This window comes from Myotis myotis, unplaced genomic scaffold (genome assembly GCF_014108235.1).
Source record: "Myotis myotis isolate mMyoMyo1 unplaced genomic scaffold, mMyoMyo1.p scaffold_m19_p_9, whole genome shotgun sequence".
Classification (NCBI taxonomy): domain Eukaryota; kingdom Metazoa; phylum Chordata; class Mammalia; order Chiroptera; family Vespertilionidae; genus Myotis; species Myotis myotis.
In genome coordinates this window covers 26,660,524-26,676,842 of record NW_023416401.1, presented here as the reverse complement: position 1 = coordinate 26,676,842, position 16,319 = coordinate 26,660,524, and the positions used below count along the sequence as shown (strand labels likewise).

The 16,319-nt window shown below is 52.6% G+C and overlaps 1 protein-coding gene across 28 annotated transcripts in view; it reads left to right on the top strand.

The window, feature by feature from the left end:
- The window catches only part of ZMYND8 (zinc finger MYND-type containing 8), a 110,064-nt gene extending 94,027 nt beyond the window's left edge, over nucleotides 1-16,037 (top strand). For 17 of the 28 annotated variants that reach the window (XM_036321577.1, XM_036321568.1, XM_036321589.1 and 14 more), the window contains 8 exons: nucleotides 3,128-3,208; nucleotides 4,351-4,429; nucleotides 4,909-4,989; nucleotides 5,887-6,126; nucleotides 7,592-7,752; nucleotides 8,713-8,779; nucleotides 12,673-12,743; nucleotides 14,567-16,037. In XM_036321577.1, coding sequence (XP_036177470.1) covers nucleotides 3,128-3,208; nucleotides 4,351-4,429; nucleotides 4,909-4,989; nucleotides 5,887-6,126; nucleotides 7,592-7,752; nucleotides 8,713-8,779; nucleotides 12,673-12,743; nucleotides 14,567-14,776 — 990 coding nt within the window. In that variant the 3' untranslated portion in view covers nucleotides 14,777-16,037. Of the gene's footprint in view, nucleotides 1-3,127; nucleotides 3,209-4,350; nucleotides 4,430-4,908; nucleotides 4,990-5,886; nucleotides 6,127-7,591; nucleotides 7,753-8,712; nucleotides 8,780-9,023; nucleotides 10,701-12,672; nucleotides 12,744-14,566 lie in introns of those variants that run through there. The other 11 variants (XM_036321590.1, XM_036321585.1, XM_036321594.1 and 8 more) reach the window with 5 other exon arrangements.
- The last annotated feature ends 282 nt before the right edge of the window (nucleotides 16,038-16,319 follow it).

Genomic DNA, 16,319 nt, shown 5'->3' with positions numbered 1-16,319 from the left:
CTCTGACACGCGTGTCATAGGTTTGCCATCACTGATCTAGACAGTGGCTTTGAGCTGGTTTGTGAATTCTCATGCAGCCTGCTAACCACACATGTCCGATGTCCCCAAAAACTGATTGTTCTTGCATGTGGCTGTTTTCAACCAGTCCTACTTAAGATGCAGAGTGGCTCAAGAGGTAATCAGAATCTAGTCTTGGGGATGACTTTGTAGTATATCTTCCCCTTTTTGAATAAAACGCATGAATGGTTATAGAGTTCACAGTGGGAAGATTCAAATGTCGGTTATTTTGGGCCATTCTCAAGATTTTTGTCTTACCCATTCACCTCCTGAACTAGTAGTATTGACTTAATATTTTTATTTAAATTAAATTTTATTTAAATTGACTTTAAAAATTAAATTTAACCTCACCAGATACCATTCCTCGTCCATTCCTTTTACCATCAAAGTGTTAAAGACACATAATGGCACCAATCGGAGACTTTCTTCCTAATCCAGTCTGTCGGGTTTCCAGAGAATTGAAAGGGGAGTAATTTTTTCATTACTGATTTGAGAAGATCCTGGAGTTGCCCAAATGGTCTCTTTTCTGCTTGCAGTGAACGCGCGTATCACCTTCCGTTGATTTGGTCCAAACTGTCTGTTTACAGATGAGAAAACTGAGGCCTGGATTTGGCTAGTGGTTTTTATGGAGCCAGTAGTGACGGCTCATGCAGCCATTAAAAAAAAAAAAAAAGTGTTTATTGGTTTTAGAGAGTGAGGAAGGGAGAGGGATAGAGGGAAACATCGATGCTTCCATGGGCTGCCTCCTGCACTCCCCCTCCTGGGGATTGAGCCCGAAACCTGGGCATGTGCCCTGACCAGGAGTTGAACCTTTTTGGTGCATGGGATGACGCTCACCCATTTAGCCACACCAGCCAGGTGGCCTCCCCCTTTACTCTTAAGCAAAATGGAGGGATGAACTTTCTGATAGCAGTTTTCTTTGCTGTGAAGAAAATGGCCATGGTGACATGTTTTTGGAGCCAATGAACTTTTCTGTCTCCAGGGTGACCCCGAGTTGAAGACCCAGATTTGTGTGTTTTGGCAGAAGGGCGCTCTCGAACGTAGTGTTCTTGGCTATATTTGGAAGTAAGAGTGAAAGTCCGTCCACAGATTCATGATTTCTTGAGAATGGAATGTAACCGTGGCGTTCGGAAAGGATTGAATTTCATCCATTTTCTAAAGTTTTCATGTAAAGCAGTTTCGTTCTCATACTGTAACGTGGACGGTGCAGTGGGGTCAGGAGGCCGGCCATAGCGACGGACCGCGAAGCTGCATCAAGCAGTGTTTTTGCTGGCAGCGTCCCAGTGTGGCCGCAGCAAGCGGGGAGCGCCCCATTTGGGGGTCAAGTTGGGGTTACTGTTCTGGGGGTTGGCAGGATTTCACAATTACATGCTCATGTGAATTTGTTTTTCTGTGAAAGTCAGATAAACGGGTATTTCTTTATGAACACCTACTCTGTGTGGCAGGGGCTGAACCACAGACTGCATGTGGTTTTCTCTTTAATCCTCGTGCACACTCTACGAGGGGGCGCTGTTGTTATCCTTGTTGTCTGCATGGGGAAACTGAGGCTGGGAGAGGGTGGGTAGTAAGAGGTAGTGGTGGGTTCAGATCTCGGGCAGTAGATACCAGGTGCTCTTTGTCCTGCACTGAAGCTGCAAAACACAGGGGAGACTCGGCAGCAGCCAGGCCACGCCCGAGACCGCGGTTTGTTCTTCTGTCCGCTCCTCTTTCCCCGGGATGCTGGAGGGTCAGCCGGCACGTGGGAGGTAGGGGGGGATTCATCCTGCAAACACATTTGGTCCTCAGCTTTTTCTGTGGACCTGAGCTGATGTCACACACTTGCTGGTGCCCTCATGGGTCCGATAGTTAGACAAACTGGAAAGGCAATGCCCTAATCAAAGGCATTAAGATAACAAACCAGCCACACCCACACAATGGACTATATTATTTGCCATAAAAAGGCATCGAGTACTGATACACCTTTGGGAACAGATAAACCTTGAGAAGAGTGTGCTCAGTCCAAGAAGCGGGTCCCAGAGGACCACACACTGAATAATTCCACGTATGTGAATTCTCTGGATTTAGCTAATCTGAACAGATAGGGAGCAGATTAGTGGTTGTCGGGAGCCTGGGGGGGTGATGGGCATCTTGGGGGGGGGGGGTGAAGGTTAAGGGGGAGTGGAGTTTCTTTTTAGGATAACAAAAAGGTTCTAAAATTGATTGTGGTGATGGATGTAGAACTCAATATGCTAACAGCCACTGAACTGTACACTGTAAATGGGTGAATTATAGGGTTTAGCAATGATCCTATATAATAAAGAGCTAATATGCTAATTAGACCAAATAGCCAAATGACCTTCCTGACGTCTTTCCTGATGAAGCCAGGGCCAGAGGGAAGCCAGCCTGGGTCTGGGTGCCTGCAGGCAGCTGGAAGGAAGCAGCCCGGGTCCCAGGTGCCTGTGGGTAGCCCGAGGAAAGCCAGCCCGGGTCCCGGGTACCTGCCGGTGGCTGGAGGGAAACGTGTCAGCAGCCTGGGAAAGAAAGGCCTACTCTTGCACGAATTTTCGTGCATCGGGCCTCTAGTATCTCAATAAAATGGTTTTGTTTTTTAAAGGGAAAGAATTGAACAACAACAGCAACAAAACAAAGTATTCCCCCCCCCCCCCCCCCTTGAACCCCTATGCTGGCTACTCCAAATGCTCCTGGGGCTGTCGACCACTCCAGTATAGCCTGTGGCCATAGAAACTAGCTTTATGGTTGTGAACTTGTCCTGGCAGATGGGACAGGGAACGTGTGGGTGGTCCCGACCCTGGTTTATATCAGGGTCTCTTACCTCAGCACTAGTGACCTTTGGACTGGGTAATGCTGTTGTGGGGGCTGTGCTGTGCACTGTAAATGTTTAGGGCGCCTCTGGATTCTACCCACTAGATGCCAGTGTCATCGTCGCCCCCCCCCCCCCCCCTGCTCCCTCACCAGTTGTGAGTCCCCCAGATGAGACCCGCTGCTTCACGCAGATGGAGTTGAGAGGTGTCTCATCTAGAAAAGCCTCGGGGAAGTGATTGCCTGAATTGTTTCTCTTTTTATCTTTCAGATGATGGATGCAATCAAAGGAACAATGACAGAAATATATAATGACCTTTCCAAAAACACTACTGGGAGCACAATAGCTGAGGTCAGAGATGACGGTTAACTCACTGTTCGCTGCGAGTGTTTTGTGGGCCGCTGTAGGATGGCGCCATGAAGAAGCTTCTCGGGGAAATCCCTCCAGGGCCTGGCCCGGTCGCCAGGCTTGCTCAGCTGGTTGGAGTTGTTGGGGAGGGTGTTTCTCACTGAGCCAGAAGGCTGATGCTGTGTGTGATCAGTTCATTTTTCATAAAACCGCCCAAACCAGCGCCTGAGTTCATCCACTGGTGAAACTGGAAACCAGGTCCTTGTGCTCCATGTAAAATTGGCTCCTTGGTCTTTTTATTTATTTATTTTTATTATTCTTTAAAATATATTTTATTGATTTTTTTTTACAGAGAGGAAGGGAGAGGGATAGAGAGTTAGAAACATCGATGAGAAACATCGATCAGCTGCCTCCTGCACACCCCCTACTAAGGATGTGCCCGCAACCAAGGTACATGCCCTAGACTGGAATCGAACCTGGGACCCTTCGGTCCGCAGGCCGATGCTCTATCCACTGAGCCAAACTGGTTAGGCTCCTTGGTCTTTTTATACAAGAGATCCTTGTTGTCTAAGAATGTGTGGCCCCAGCCTGCACAGTTTCTGTGAGGGCCTGGGGAATCCAGTCATGAAACGCTAAAATGCCCACTTCCAAAGTGACCACTTGTAAACATCGGCCTCCACGAACTTCTCTCTCAGGCAGATTCCCTGCGAGCCAGATGCAGAAAGGGCACCAGGTGAAAGCAGAAGTGGCGGGGTTTCTTGAGGCCACTGAGAGGGCCCCGTAGAAGGTGGGAATCCCAGGCAAAGTCATGGCCTGAGGAGGGCCTGGCGGGCCCAGCCTGGCGCTCAGGCGAAGGGAGAGTCTTCAGGAAGGTGCCTCGAGCGGCCTCGGCAGAGCGCAGTGTGGCTAGCAGGCGTGGGAGAGGCCCCAGGAGAGAGCAGCGAGTCACCTGGATATTTAGTTTTCTGAACCAATGTCTTGTGCACTTGGGTTAACGCACTGGCCTCTCTCTGGACTGTAGCCGTGTGGAGAGCAGCTCCTTCACCACCTGAGGTTGACCTGACAGCCAGGAGAGCTCGGGCTCCTGGGCTTCGCGGGTGAGCGGCTCCCAGACCCGCCCTTTACGTCTCTCTCTGTTGTTACAGATTCGCAGGCTGAGGATTGAGATCGAGAAGCTTCAGTGGCTGCACCAGCAGGAGCTCTCCGAGATGAAACACAACTTGGGTGAGGCCTGGGGAGGGGTCTGCCCCGAGCAGGGTCGGGGACAGTGAACGTCCCTGAACCTCTGGAGTCAGGCCCGATGTGAATTGAGTCAGATGTGCACCAGGGGTTGTCCGGCTCCTGGGGGGCCCACCGGGAGGACCTAGGCATGAAAGCAGGTATTAAAGCCGCTCCTTTCCTCTCTGGAAAACACCAGCATCAACAAAATAACGGTAACAGCAGCACCCACAGCTCCGACTTATTAAACTCTTAACCTAGAACCAGAAGCCTTCTGAAGCACTTTTTCATAAGTTAGCCAGTTTAATTCTTACGGGAACCCTTGCGACAGAGGGCTCTCCGGTCCCAGTATTCAGGTGAAATTGAGGCACAGACATGCTAAGGTAGATGTTCAAAATCGTGCCGCTGTGATTCGCATCCAGCCTTGCCCCCCGAACCGCTGACGGTGGAGTATTCTGACTAAGTTCTGAATATTGCCTGTGCAGCCCACGCTGGAGACAAAGCTGCCCTGTTGGTCCCTGGATTAGATGGGCTGCTGTTCCACCTACCATTCTGTGTAAATACTGGTAATTATTTTTTCCCCCAGAGGTAGAGCCTCTTTCTTCCAGACCCTCATTTAATGTCAGTCCCAGGGTCAAGATGCTGCAAACAAACATAGGCTGTCTTTGTTGGGCAGGCATGCCCAGCTGTGCCCACCGCTCCCCAGGGATAGAAGCGGAAATCACCCCCTGCAAACTCAAGTCCTTATGAGGCCAACCAGAGGAGCAGCCCTCCACTCTTTAGCGTGTTACCATCAGGAAGTTATTGCTTCTTGTTTTTCTAGTCAGGTCAAATAACCTCTCTCTCTTTTTTTGTTTGGTCATCTTCACCCGAGGAGATTTTTCCATTGTTTTTTAGAGAGAGTGGAAAGGAGGGAGAGAGACAGGCAGAGAGAGAGAACGTGTTTGTGAGAAAGTCACATCAATTGGTTGCCTCCCACATGTGCCTCAGTTTTCTCATCTGTGAAAAGGGTATTATAGTAGTACTTGCCTCATAGGATCAGTATCTGGATTAAATGAGTTAAGATTTCAAAAGTGCTTAGAACACTCTCTGCATATAGCAGGTGCTGTGTAAGTAGAAAGAAAGGCTTTTCAGTAGAAAGAAAGGCTGGTGCTAATGAGTTTAGTGGCAGTTGTTTTGCGGGTTTATTTGAAGGCTTCCCACAGAACTACTGTGGTGCTGCCTTGATTGCTCTATCATTATTGAGATAATGTCCTGTTACTGTCATATATGATGAGGCAAATGTCATGCCATTGTGACACGCGCCCATTTTACAGATGAAGACGTTGGGGCTCAGGGAGGGAGGGGTGTCACACAGCCGGGCTATCTCCGAGCCAGGGTTTGCCTCAGATCTGGTCTGAACAACCCCTGCCCGGGCCCAGGGACAGGCGATGGAGCCAGTGTCCTCTCCCCTCCTCTGCCAGAGCTGACCATGGCGGAGATGCGGCAGAGCCTGGAGCAGGAGCGGGACCGGCTCATCGCCGAGGTGAAGAAGCAGCTGGAGCAGGAGAAGCAGCAGGCGGTGGATGAGACCAAGAAGAAGCAGTGGTGCGCCAGCTGCAAGAAAGAGGCCATTTTCTACTGCTGCTGGAACACCAGCTACTGCGACTACCCCTGCCAGCAGGCCCACTGGCCCGAGCACATGAAGTCCTGCACCCAGTCAGGTACGGCCACGCAGGGCATGTCCAGCCCAGCTCCCCGGGGACCACAGGCCACAGGAGGGTGACTCGGAGGGGGCCTTGCCCAGCCCCTCCTCCGTCCGTCACTCAACACACACTGTCTCTCTCTCTCACACACACACACACACACACATAGAGCAGCGTGCACACACAGCAGAGACTACAGGTGCAGGTTTTGGAACCTCTGGATTCTTGGTGTTATTTGCCCAAGTGTGGGGCTTGCAGTGCGAGCCCAGATGAGTTTAGTTTCATGCGAGTTGCAGCGGTTCCCAGCGGGGAGCCATGTCTGTGTCCTGTCCCCCACGGGGTTGGCGGTGACTGCAGACATCTGCGGTGGTTACAGCGGAGGGGTGGCTACTGCCTTCGAGAAGGTAGAGGCCGGGGGTGGGGGCACAGGGTGGTCACCCACGCGGAGCATGATCTGATCGGTACCTGTCATGATACCGAAGTGGCGAAGGCCTGCTGTTTAGGGGATCCTTTTAGTCGTAAGGATTCCAGTTCTGGTGAAGGAAACGCCTTGGTGTGGAACTGATCCAGTCTTGCAATCTCTTTCTAGCACATGGCACGCGGGTCTCAGCCAGGAGCCTCCGGCAGGAGACACTGTCCCGTTAGAATGGATTAATGCTATTTTAAAAACAGTATTTACAGCTAGCTTTTATTGATGGCAAATAATATTAGCTATATGTGCGTAGAATTAGAAGTGTCCATTTTAAGTATTTAAATGTAAAAGCCATCAATAATATGACAAGGTAGTGTGCCTGTAGATTGGCAGGATTTTCAAAGGTGACGGCGTAAGAGGCCCGTTAAAAGTTGTTTTTTCTAAAAAGACGAGTTTAAACCATACATGGCTGTGTCCTTTAACCTTCTTCAGGGAGATTTCTTCTTCTAGTGACTTTGAACCTCCCAGGTTCTGGAATGTGTCTGATGACCCCTTGCGTTGTTACGCGACGGCCAGAGTCCCCTTCTGCTCTCCTGTCTTAGCATCATAATGTCCCTCCTCCCGAAATTCTCTCGCATCCCTAGTTTTCCAGTTGTCCAAGTTTCTTCAGTCCCCCAAGGCTCCGTGCCTCTGACCATCATGTTGCTTTTCACGTGGATTTCCCCCGCCTCCTCTGAAGGAAGCAGTTGCATGGGGCTAAACTCGTTCTGGAACTAGAACTTAGGAAGCTTGCCATTCTAGGTGAGCAGTAGCTGGCTCCTCACCTGGGCCTTCATTTATTCTGTGAACATGCTTTCGTCTCCAGAATCATTTAGGAAAACACAAATTCCTATAAGCGTGACCCTATTTTCACACAGGTCTGGATTCCAGCTTCTGGAAAACGGGAGGTCTGGCCCCCTTGGGGGGTGGGTCAGTGTGCCGAGCCGTTGTGCTCCCATGTCCTGTGGTCCCTGAAGGTCCGGAGGCCACGGCACTCGGCTTACACGTGGCTTCTCTCCCCTTCACCTCCAGCTACCGCCCCTCAGCAGGAAGCGGATTCCGAGTCGAACACAGAAACACTAAACAAGTCCTCCCAGGGGTCCTCCTCCAGCACACAGGCCGCCCCTTCAGACACAGCCAGCGCCTCGAAAGAGAAGGAGACGTCTGCTGAGAAGAGCAAGGACAGCGGCTCGGTGAGCACCCGCACGCCATGGGGCGACGCCGATCCCCTGGGCCAGGAGAGTCTGTCCCTGTCCCCAGGCCTGCCTCCCCCGAAACTCGCCCGTTGCAGTAGATGGTCCGTCTTCAAGGTAGGGCAGTCAGGCTGCGGGGGGGATGGGTCTTAGCAGGTGTTAGCAGGTCGCCTTCTCACTGGCGGGCACCCGGGCGGGGGCAGCGGAGTATGGAGTCCAAGGTGACACTCGTGTGACTCGACAGCTGCTCCCCTGTTGAGGTTTAGAACAGCGTTGTCTGGGAGAACCTTCGGTGGTGAGGGGCGTGCTCTGAGTCTGCGCTGCCCAGTCTGCAGCCACGAGCCACACGGGGTGTGAGTTCCTCTGATGCCCATCGTCGCGTGGGCTCGAGGCTGCGGTGGGGCAGTGGAGGCCGCCTCTCTCCCTGCCCCGCGTGGGGAGTGTCCGACGGATTGTCTGTCAGCAGCATTGTAGGTGGCATGTGGGTCATTTTCTACATTTTTGGTCATAATGACTTGACTTGTGTGAGGAGAGAAATCAGTCATTATCCCACCAGTCAGAACCCCTTGATTCCAGTGATATTTCCTCGTGAGAGGTGAATGTGAAATACAAGGGAACTGACACAGTTTTGGAGGAATAGACTTCCTCTTTGGAGATGGCAGCTCTGGAGGGCTGGCAGGCCACTCAGCGGAGGCGCGGAGGCAGCGAGTGTTCTGGGAGCTGAGGCTGAGGGTTGAGTCAGGGCCGCCCTGGGGCTGTGGTCCAGCCTTTCGGGCCTGGGGACAGCGCACAGGTGGGGGGCCACCCCCGCTGACCTGCCTCCGCTGCCTGTGTCACCGGGCAGAGGGCACAGAGGTGCCTCGGGGGCAGAAATGAGCACCCCCAAGGATCCCTGGACTCCCCTGGGGGCTCCATGGGCCCCGGTGCCGTGAGTCCATCTCTCTCTCTTTGTATTTCTAGACCCTCGACCTTTCTGGCTCCAGGGAGACGCCCTCCTCCATTCTCTTAGGCTCCAACCAAGGCTCTGGTACGTTGCCCCCTGGTGGGTGAATGGCGCGCTCATTCCACGCGGGCAGAGGGGAAGCCATTTCCTTAGAGAGAACTTGAAGGGTTAATGGATGTCCAACTGCCGTGGATCCTTAGGGATCCTTGGGGGTGCCCTGGGCGGGTCAGTGGGGGTGAGGGAGTGGCTGGGCAAGGCAGCTGTCAGACACCTCTGAAGTGACCAGTGTTTGCCTGTACAGTAAGTCCTCACTGAATGTTGCCGATAGGTTGTGCAACTTGAAGCGAAACGATGTTTAACGGAACCGGTGTTACTGTAGGCCAGTGGCTATAAGCATCAATCTTGTAATGAAGTGACATTGAACAAAACGGTGTTATTGAGGACCTGCTGTGTTTACTTCCTGGGGATCCACATAGGACTTCATCTGGACAGGGGGTTCCGTTGTGGACCTGGGTGGGTAGGAGATGTGCTTGGGGGTCGGGCCGCCCTTCTGCCCCCAGGGAAATGACCAGGATAAATTAAGCCAAGGGAAACGATTCCAGCACCTGTGTTTGGGGGATGACGGCACTCGAGCCTCTAGGGAAATGAAGAAAAATTTTAGGTGGATGGATGATCTTTCTGTAAAAACCGTTCCTCTTAGGAATAAATAAACGGGCAGGCTGCATTGGGAGATTTTCCAAGACTGAATTTTGGTTTTTCTCTTCTGTGAGATTTGAGCTGTCCTCCTTTCTGGCCCGAAGGGTCTTTGTCCTGTACCCTCTACACCTGTTGTGGGTCATTCCAGAAGGCTTCCAAGAAGGTATCTTCACTGAGGACAATTCTGCTTAATTCAAGGTTTTTCAGCTCTAAGATCTCTCTCCGCTGGATAATTCAAAAATTTTCTCTCCCTTTTGCATATTAAGTGTGTGGAGGATGCAGTGATTTTCATTGTTAGTGTGGCATGAGCTGGTTTTAGGGAGAATATGAGCTTGGCATTGAATGCAGTTGAACCATCTGTTGAAAAAGTAACTCCTCGCACCCCCCCCCCCCTTCCATTCCTGATAGAATCTCCGAGAACAGGTGCATTTTGGTGCTAAGATGTCTTTTCCTTGATATTTTCTAGCCCTCTTTCTAACACAGAGAGAGCAGACTTTAGACCTGAGCAGCATGGTACCCACTTAACAAATTAATACTACAATTTGCTTTTCACTGTTTATTTGTAGAGTTGCCTTCTATATATGGGCAGGTATTAATGATTTTCTTCCTTGGGTGGTGCTATAAAAGCGTCCGTTTTATTTAAGTTTAAAAATGAGTTTGAACTTAAAACATGAACTAAGTGGTATGTGGGAGGATTGTGGGTGTGTCAGAATTGTGCAGGTGGAGTGAGAAAGGCCCACGATGGAGAAGCGCTGTTTCAGACAGGGGGCGCTGTTGAGGTTGTGCAGCAGCAAAGGGGTGGGATCCACAGGCTGATGGGGAATGGCTGATGCCGAGGTGTGTAGAATCTGCTGGAATAAGCCGGGTGGTAGACAGGACTGTGGTTGGGAGCTGCATCGTATTCCAGTTCGGAGGCGAATGAGGTATATCCCAGCCCAGGGGTCAGCAGACTCTGAAACTTAGGGCCACATGTAAATACTTTAAGCTTCTCGGGCCACATGGGCCCCTGTTGGGTGGAAGCAGACATAGGTAATATGTCAGTCAGAGAGTATGGCCACGCTCCAGTGAAACTGTTTGGAAAAGTAGTCCTTGGGCTGGATCTGGGCCATCACTGGCTGACTCCAACCTAAAGCACACAACCCAAGAGGGTGGGAAAGAAGGTTCTGTTTTATAAGAACTAAGTAACCTGCTGGAGAGAGGAGGCAGGACGCTCTGGTAGATGCTGGTAGAAGCTCTGGTAGGTTTGGTCCAGGTGGGTTTTGGGGAGAGCATGATCCCCAGGAGTCTGTGGACTGGGTGGGGTAGCAGGAGGGGGAGGGAAGACCCCCCCCCCCCCCCCAGTTCTACTTTGTGTTCCTGGAGAGTGTGTAGCACTGGACTTTTTGCAGAAGATTGAGGCACACAAGAGTTGGTTGAGTGTCTCGGGCGCCAGGCGCAGTGCTAGGGCTGGGAGTTCAGTGGTGAGCAAGACACACAGTTCCCCTTCGACTTCCTCGTGCGTCTGATTTAGCTTCTGCCAGCCTTGCTGTCGGGGACAATGCAGATGAAATCTCGTGGCGGGCAGTGGGCTCAATAGAACACCGGGGTTTCTGAGCTGTTTCTAGGCATCTGGTACCAGGATGGCAGGAGGAGGGAGGAGTCTAGTTGGAAGGGAGAAAGGTTTAGCAGGGCGTCTGAGCTTCCTTGGGGTGGGCATGGGCCTGTTATCTCTTAATTTAAAAAGTGTGACTAAAGCATTATGTGCATATAATTAGAGGAAATAAAACAGTACAGGGAGAATCGATGCCCAGTCCCAGCCTCACTGCTGTGTATAATGCGTGTGGAACTTACCTCCTTATTTGTGAATAATGCCCTTCCCTATACTTCTGTTTCTGGACTTTATCTTTAGAAGTTGCTCCTTGATTTCCAGCTTTAAAAGATGAGAGTTAGGCATTCGTGGAATATAATGAACAACACAAACTGATGAACAAAAAACAGAACCAGAGACAAAGCATCGAACAGACTGTCCAACCTATGAGGGAAGGCTGGGGGCGGGGGGTGAGGGGGTAAGAGATCAAGCAAAGGACTTGCATGCATGCATATGAGTTACATAACCAATGGACACAGACAGTACGGGGGTGAGGGCATGTGCTGGGGGGGTGGGAGCGGCCTGGGAGAGGCCAATGGGGGGAAAAGGAGACTCATGTAATACTTCAAACAGTGAAGAATCCAAATTTAAAGAAACAAAAAAAGAGGTGAGCGTTAGGGTCATAGATGACATCTCTCCCATTTCATCCCAAGTGACTTGTCACTATTTTATGTCTCTGTGAGTCCCCCGGTCAGATACAAGTCTTACCCTCTGGTTCCTATTCTGCCAGCTCCAGGCAGTCCTGCTCGGTCCCCTGGCGGCCCGTCTCCTCCCTCACTTCTCCTACCCCGTCCTGTCCAGACTCCCACCTTCTCCGCTCCGACTCGCCTTCATTGAGGTTGAGGACGGGAGCTGTTCTGTAACTGCAGTTTCTTCTCGCTGGAGGCTGGGCCCGGTCTGGGGAACTGAAATGCACGGAGCTGTGTTTCTGTCACTGGGGCCGTCCCCTTGGTCTCCGCATCCGTGTGCTGGGATTACACTCCCGTTCCTGTGCGGCCTTGCTTTTTCCTGCAGTTCCTGTCTCCCCCTTGGTCGTGTCTCCAGTCATTTCCTAACGAGCTCTTCACTGTTCTCACTTATTCTATGGAGACCCCTTTCATGCCACTCACTTTTGACGCTTCGGTTTCCGATGTGATTGGTTGGTGTCCTATCATCGGAGCTGAGAACGTGGCTCACTTGACAGCGTGTCTGTAGCCCCCCCTCAGCCCACCGCCCCCTGTGCACCTTCCTCGCCTCCCTCCTCCCTGCTCTGTGTCCACCGAGCCCTGGATTAGCTACTACCTGCCCTCAGCAGTCGGCATTGCCTGGTGCCGCCTCCCACCTTGCTGTGGTCTGGCGCCTGTTTCCCTGGCCGAGTGAGGCTGTTGGCAGAGTTCATGGCTCTGAGGATTTTGCTTTCAAATGTTGAGGATCTGTGGCTTCCAGAGTTGCTTTGATGTCGTGTATATCTCATTTCCACCGGTAACGCCGTGCTGTGTCCAGCGATCCTGCTTATGGTCTCATGTGCATTTTTAAAAAGCTTTAGTCTCCCGTGAACCACTAAGTGCAGAAGCAGTGCTAAGAGCAGTGGCCTAACGAGGGCCAGCAGTGGTGAGCACGTGGGGGTGTGGACTCGAGCGGATAGACTCTGAGGATGCCTGTGCTATCTCTTCAGTTAGCAACAACCTGCCTCTGCCCCAACCGCCACAGACCACCAGCCGCACCCCACCTACCCGGCCCAGAAGTGTAAGTATGACCCCGCCCCCCGGAGCCGCCTGGACTCACTCCTGGCGTGGGAAGGCCGGGGGGTGTGCTTTGGGGGTGTGTCCTCTGCGGTTCTTCTGAGTGATGGGTCTTGCTTTGGCTTGTACTTCTTCGTAACTGGGCCTCTGGTGACCATGGAAACGGCCAGAGCGTACGGTTTAGCTTCTCGAGGGGACATCCTCGCTCTTTTCATAAAAGCTCCCAGGTGAACACTGATCCTCCCCTGCAGTGATCGGCCGTACCAGCTAGCGCCGAGTCCCGTCCATGGGAGGGGGTAGGCCCTACAGGTGCCGGCCCAGCTCAGCCCGCGCCCATTTCTTCTGCTTTCACCTGAGCAGGGGGACTGGATGTGGCGTGACTGCATTGTTGCAGGACTTTCTCACATTTGGAGATGACCATCCACAGCACTCCCCAAAGTCCTTCCAGAAGAACTGATGGTGTGGGCCAAGCAGGTCAAACTCGTGGCTAACACGGGCAAATAAAGAGGCGTGCGGCCTGTAGGCCGCGAGTTTGACATGCTTGATGTAGGCAGTGCAGATCGGGCAGAAGGCTACGGAGAGGTCCAGTCAGGGCTGTTAAGGTAGAGCCGGCCCTTGAGAAGTACAGATTGGTCGTTACAAAATAGGCCGAGGGACATACCGTACAGCATAGGAAATACAGTCAGTAATGTTGTTAATAACTAGGTATGGTGTCGGGGGATCACTTTGTAAAGTTTACGATTGTCTAACCCCTATGCTGTACACCCTAAACGAATACAAAATAATACTGAATGTAAACTAATTGAAAATATATATAAAAAAAGAAATGCCGCCCCCTGACCCCCGCTCCGCAGACTCCTGCCCTGCGGGTCAGTGATGCAGTGACTGAGGAGCTCCTCTGTGTGAGGCCCTCACCTTGGAGATCCTTCCATTCTCTTCCCGGCCCTCCAGACCCTCCAGAAACGGCTCAGGACTAGCCCGGTGATAAGACGCGTCACCCCCCAGACGGTGACATGGCCCCTTCCTCCTTCGTTTCGATTTCTGTCTCTAAAACTTGAAGTTGACGTCTTCAGTCAGCTATTCCCCCCCCCCCCCCCCCCCCGGAGAAATCATAAAAGTTTTGCCCCGTCTGTCTGAGCTGGTAAATGACCTCGGATGTGCAGGACCCGGTGGCTTGCTGCCAGGGCTCCCGTAGGCGCCTGTCCAGGGAGCCCGCGCTCCTGGCCCGTTCGACGGCGTTACAGGTATCGCCCGGCTCTCGGCTCCTCGTTTCTGACTCGCCTGTGGTCTGAAGCTGTCTCGGGTCCGACTCGGTTCCACACTCTCTGGTGCCCTCCGGCTTGTCCTTCCTGGGGCCGGTGGTCTGTGCTCCCAGCTGGCCTTGGCCGCTCTGGTCCACGTTCCTCCTCCTCTATGACCTGCTCCTCTGGGTGGTTTGGTGTGAGTCTGTTTTTCGAGTTTCCTGTAAATGGATCAAAGAAGCTTGAGGTCGATGTAAGTCGGTGGGTCACACGTCACACTTGGGTGCCTTTTCCTGTGCCTGAGGGTGGCTCCAGGCGCACGGGGTGCTTGGGGTCACGTCCTGGGGCTGCCCAGTGTGGGTGCCGCCCCAGAAAGGCCTTCCTTGGCCATTTCCTCTCTGATCTTTGTTCTCCGTGAGCATGACACCCTGTCTTTCCAACCCGCTCTGTTAAGTCCTAAGAAAGGAAGCCGTTCTGCCTTGGTCCTCTGCAGACCACCCCCAGGAGGCAGGGGTGGCAGTGTTCACCCCTCGGCGCTGTGCGGCCTGGGAGCTGAGCCTTTCTCTCTCTGTTGTTTTCCTCCCAGACCATTCCCGGGGCAGCAAGTCCGGCGGCTGGAGCGGCAGCGATGAGAAGCGAGGATCGTCGCGTTCCGAGCACAACGCCAGCGCCAGCGCGAAGAGCCTCCTCCCGAAAGAGTCTCGGCTGGACCCCTTCTGGGACTAGGGACAAGCCGCCCGCCCCCCGGAGGAAGAAGGCAGACCCCGGGCCGCCGGGAAGCGGCGCAGACACGTGAGGCGGGAGACCACCCCCTCCGGCCCGAGGACTCCACACAGACCCGGCCTTTCTTCCCACTGAGGGTCTCACACTACACACGCCCCCCGTAGCTCTGAGGACCGTCCACCCACAGAACTCACGCTTTAGGTGTAAATAATGTACAATTTGTGGATGTCGCTGAACTTAGAGTACCTTCCCCTTTTTATATTTGTATTGACTTTAACTTATAAAAAAGAGAAAAGAAAAAGAAAAAAGAAAGGCGATTAGAAGAACACACCCAACCACACAAAGGACGTTCTGGTGTTGGAAGGGGTGGGCCGTGCCCGTCCGTCCGGAGGCGGCACCGGGACCGTGCGTTCCGGCGCAGGTTCTGTGCTGCCGTGGGCACCTCCCATCAGGCCATCGCCCCTTCCCTTCCCTTCCCTTCCCTTCCCTTCCCGACACCGCGCTCCTGCTTCATCAGATGCGAGCTCCCTGGGCCCGGAGGACGCAGGAGGACACGGGCAGGAGCGCGCTTCTGGGGCGCGACCGACGCGGTGACGCTCCTCCCAAAAGGGAAAACCCAGGGTCCTTGTTTACAGCCGAGAAGCAGAAACCAGCCCCGCTCAGCGCAGCGCAGGAGAGGAGGACACCGGGCGTTTGGAGTCCTCGGGAACCGAGAGAAATCCCTCCTGTGCGCGGTGGCTCCTTCCGACACACTCGCGCTGGGGGAGAGGAGAGGGCTGTGCTTCGCGGCAGGGAGGCCGGAGGCCGGACGCACGCGGAGGACGGCCGAGCCTGGGAGGAAGCATGTCTGTAGTATTTATACGAGGGGATGTTACGTTTTTATGTAAGCATGAAACCAAGGCAGTGTGAGAGGACACGCCCGCCATGCTGTCTGTTACACTACGAACGCTGTGGCCCCATTTTGTTTGTTGTGTAAAACAAAAAGCATTGAGCAAGCAGAGGGGGGTGTATGTATATGAGGAAATTAATTGTACGATATCATTCCAGCCCATCTTGTTGTACATTTTAGTCTCGTTTACTTTCTCTTCGTTGTTGATAAGAGGATGCGGACTGTACAGTTTCCAGCTAGTTACCCATCTTAGAGAAGAAGTAAGAAGGGAGTATTAGAGGAAAACAGGAGAGAAAGAACATTTGTGAATTGCAGTTATCAAAAAACAAAAAAAAAATAGCCTAGCTGGCCTTATTTGTGAAGCATAATTGCTTTTAGCATATGGAAGTATTTTTTCACATTTTCTTTGTATAAAATTTGTATTAAACTTAAATATCTTTTTTGACGGCGGTGTTTCTTTGTGACTGAGCCAGTAGACTCACAACACGGTATGCTCTTTGGGGTTCCCCCCCCCTTCTCCCCAGTTTCTTCAGGCTCCTCACCTTTTTAAAATTAAACTGTTTTGGAAAAACGGCTTGGTCGTCCTCAAATCTGCAGTTTTCCATTGGGCCTGGATGGCCGCGTCAGGTTTTCACGGCCGAACACAGAGGCCAGGCCGCGAGCGGCCGCGCACATCTCCGCGGCGGTGGGCACATCAGCAGTAAGGGCCCCCCGTCCAGTGCCCTGA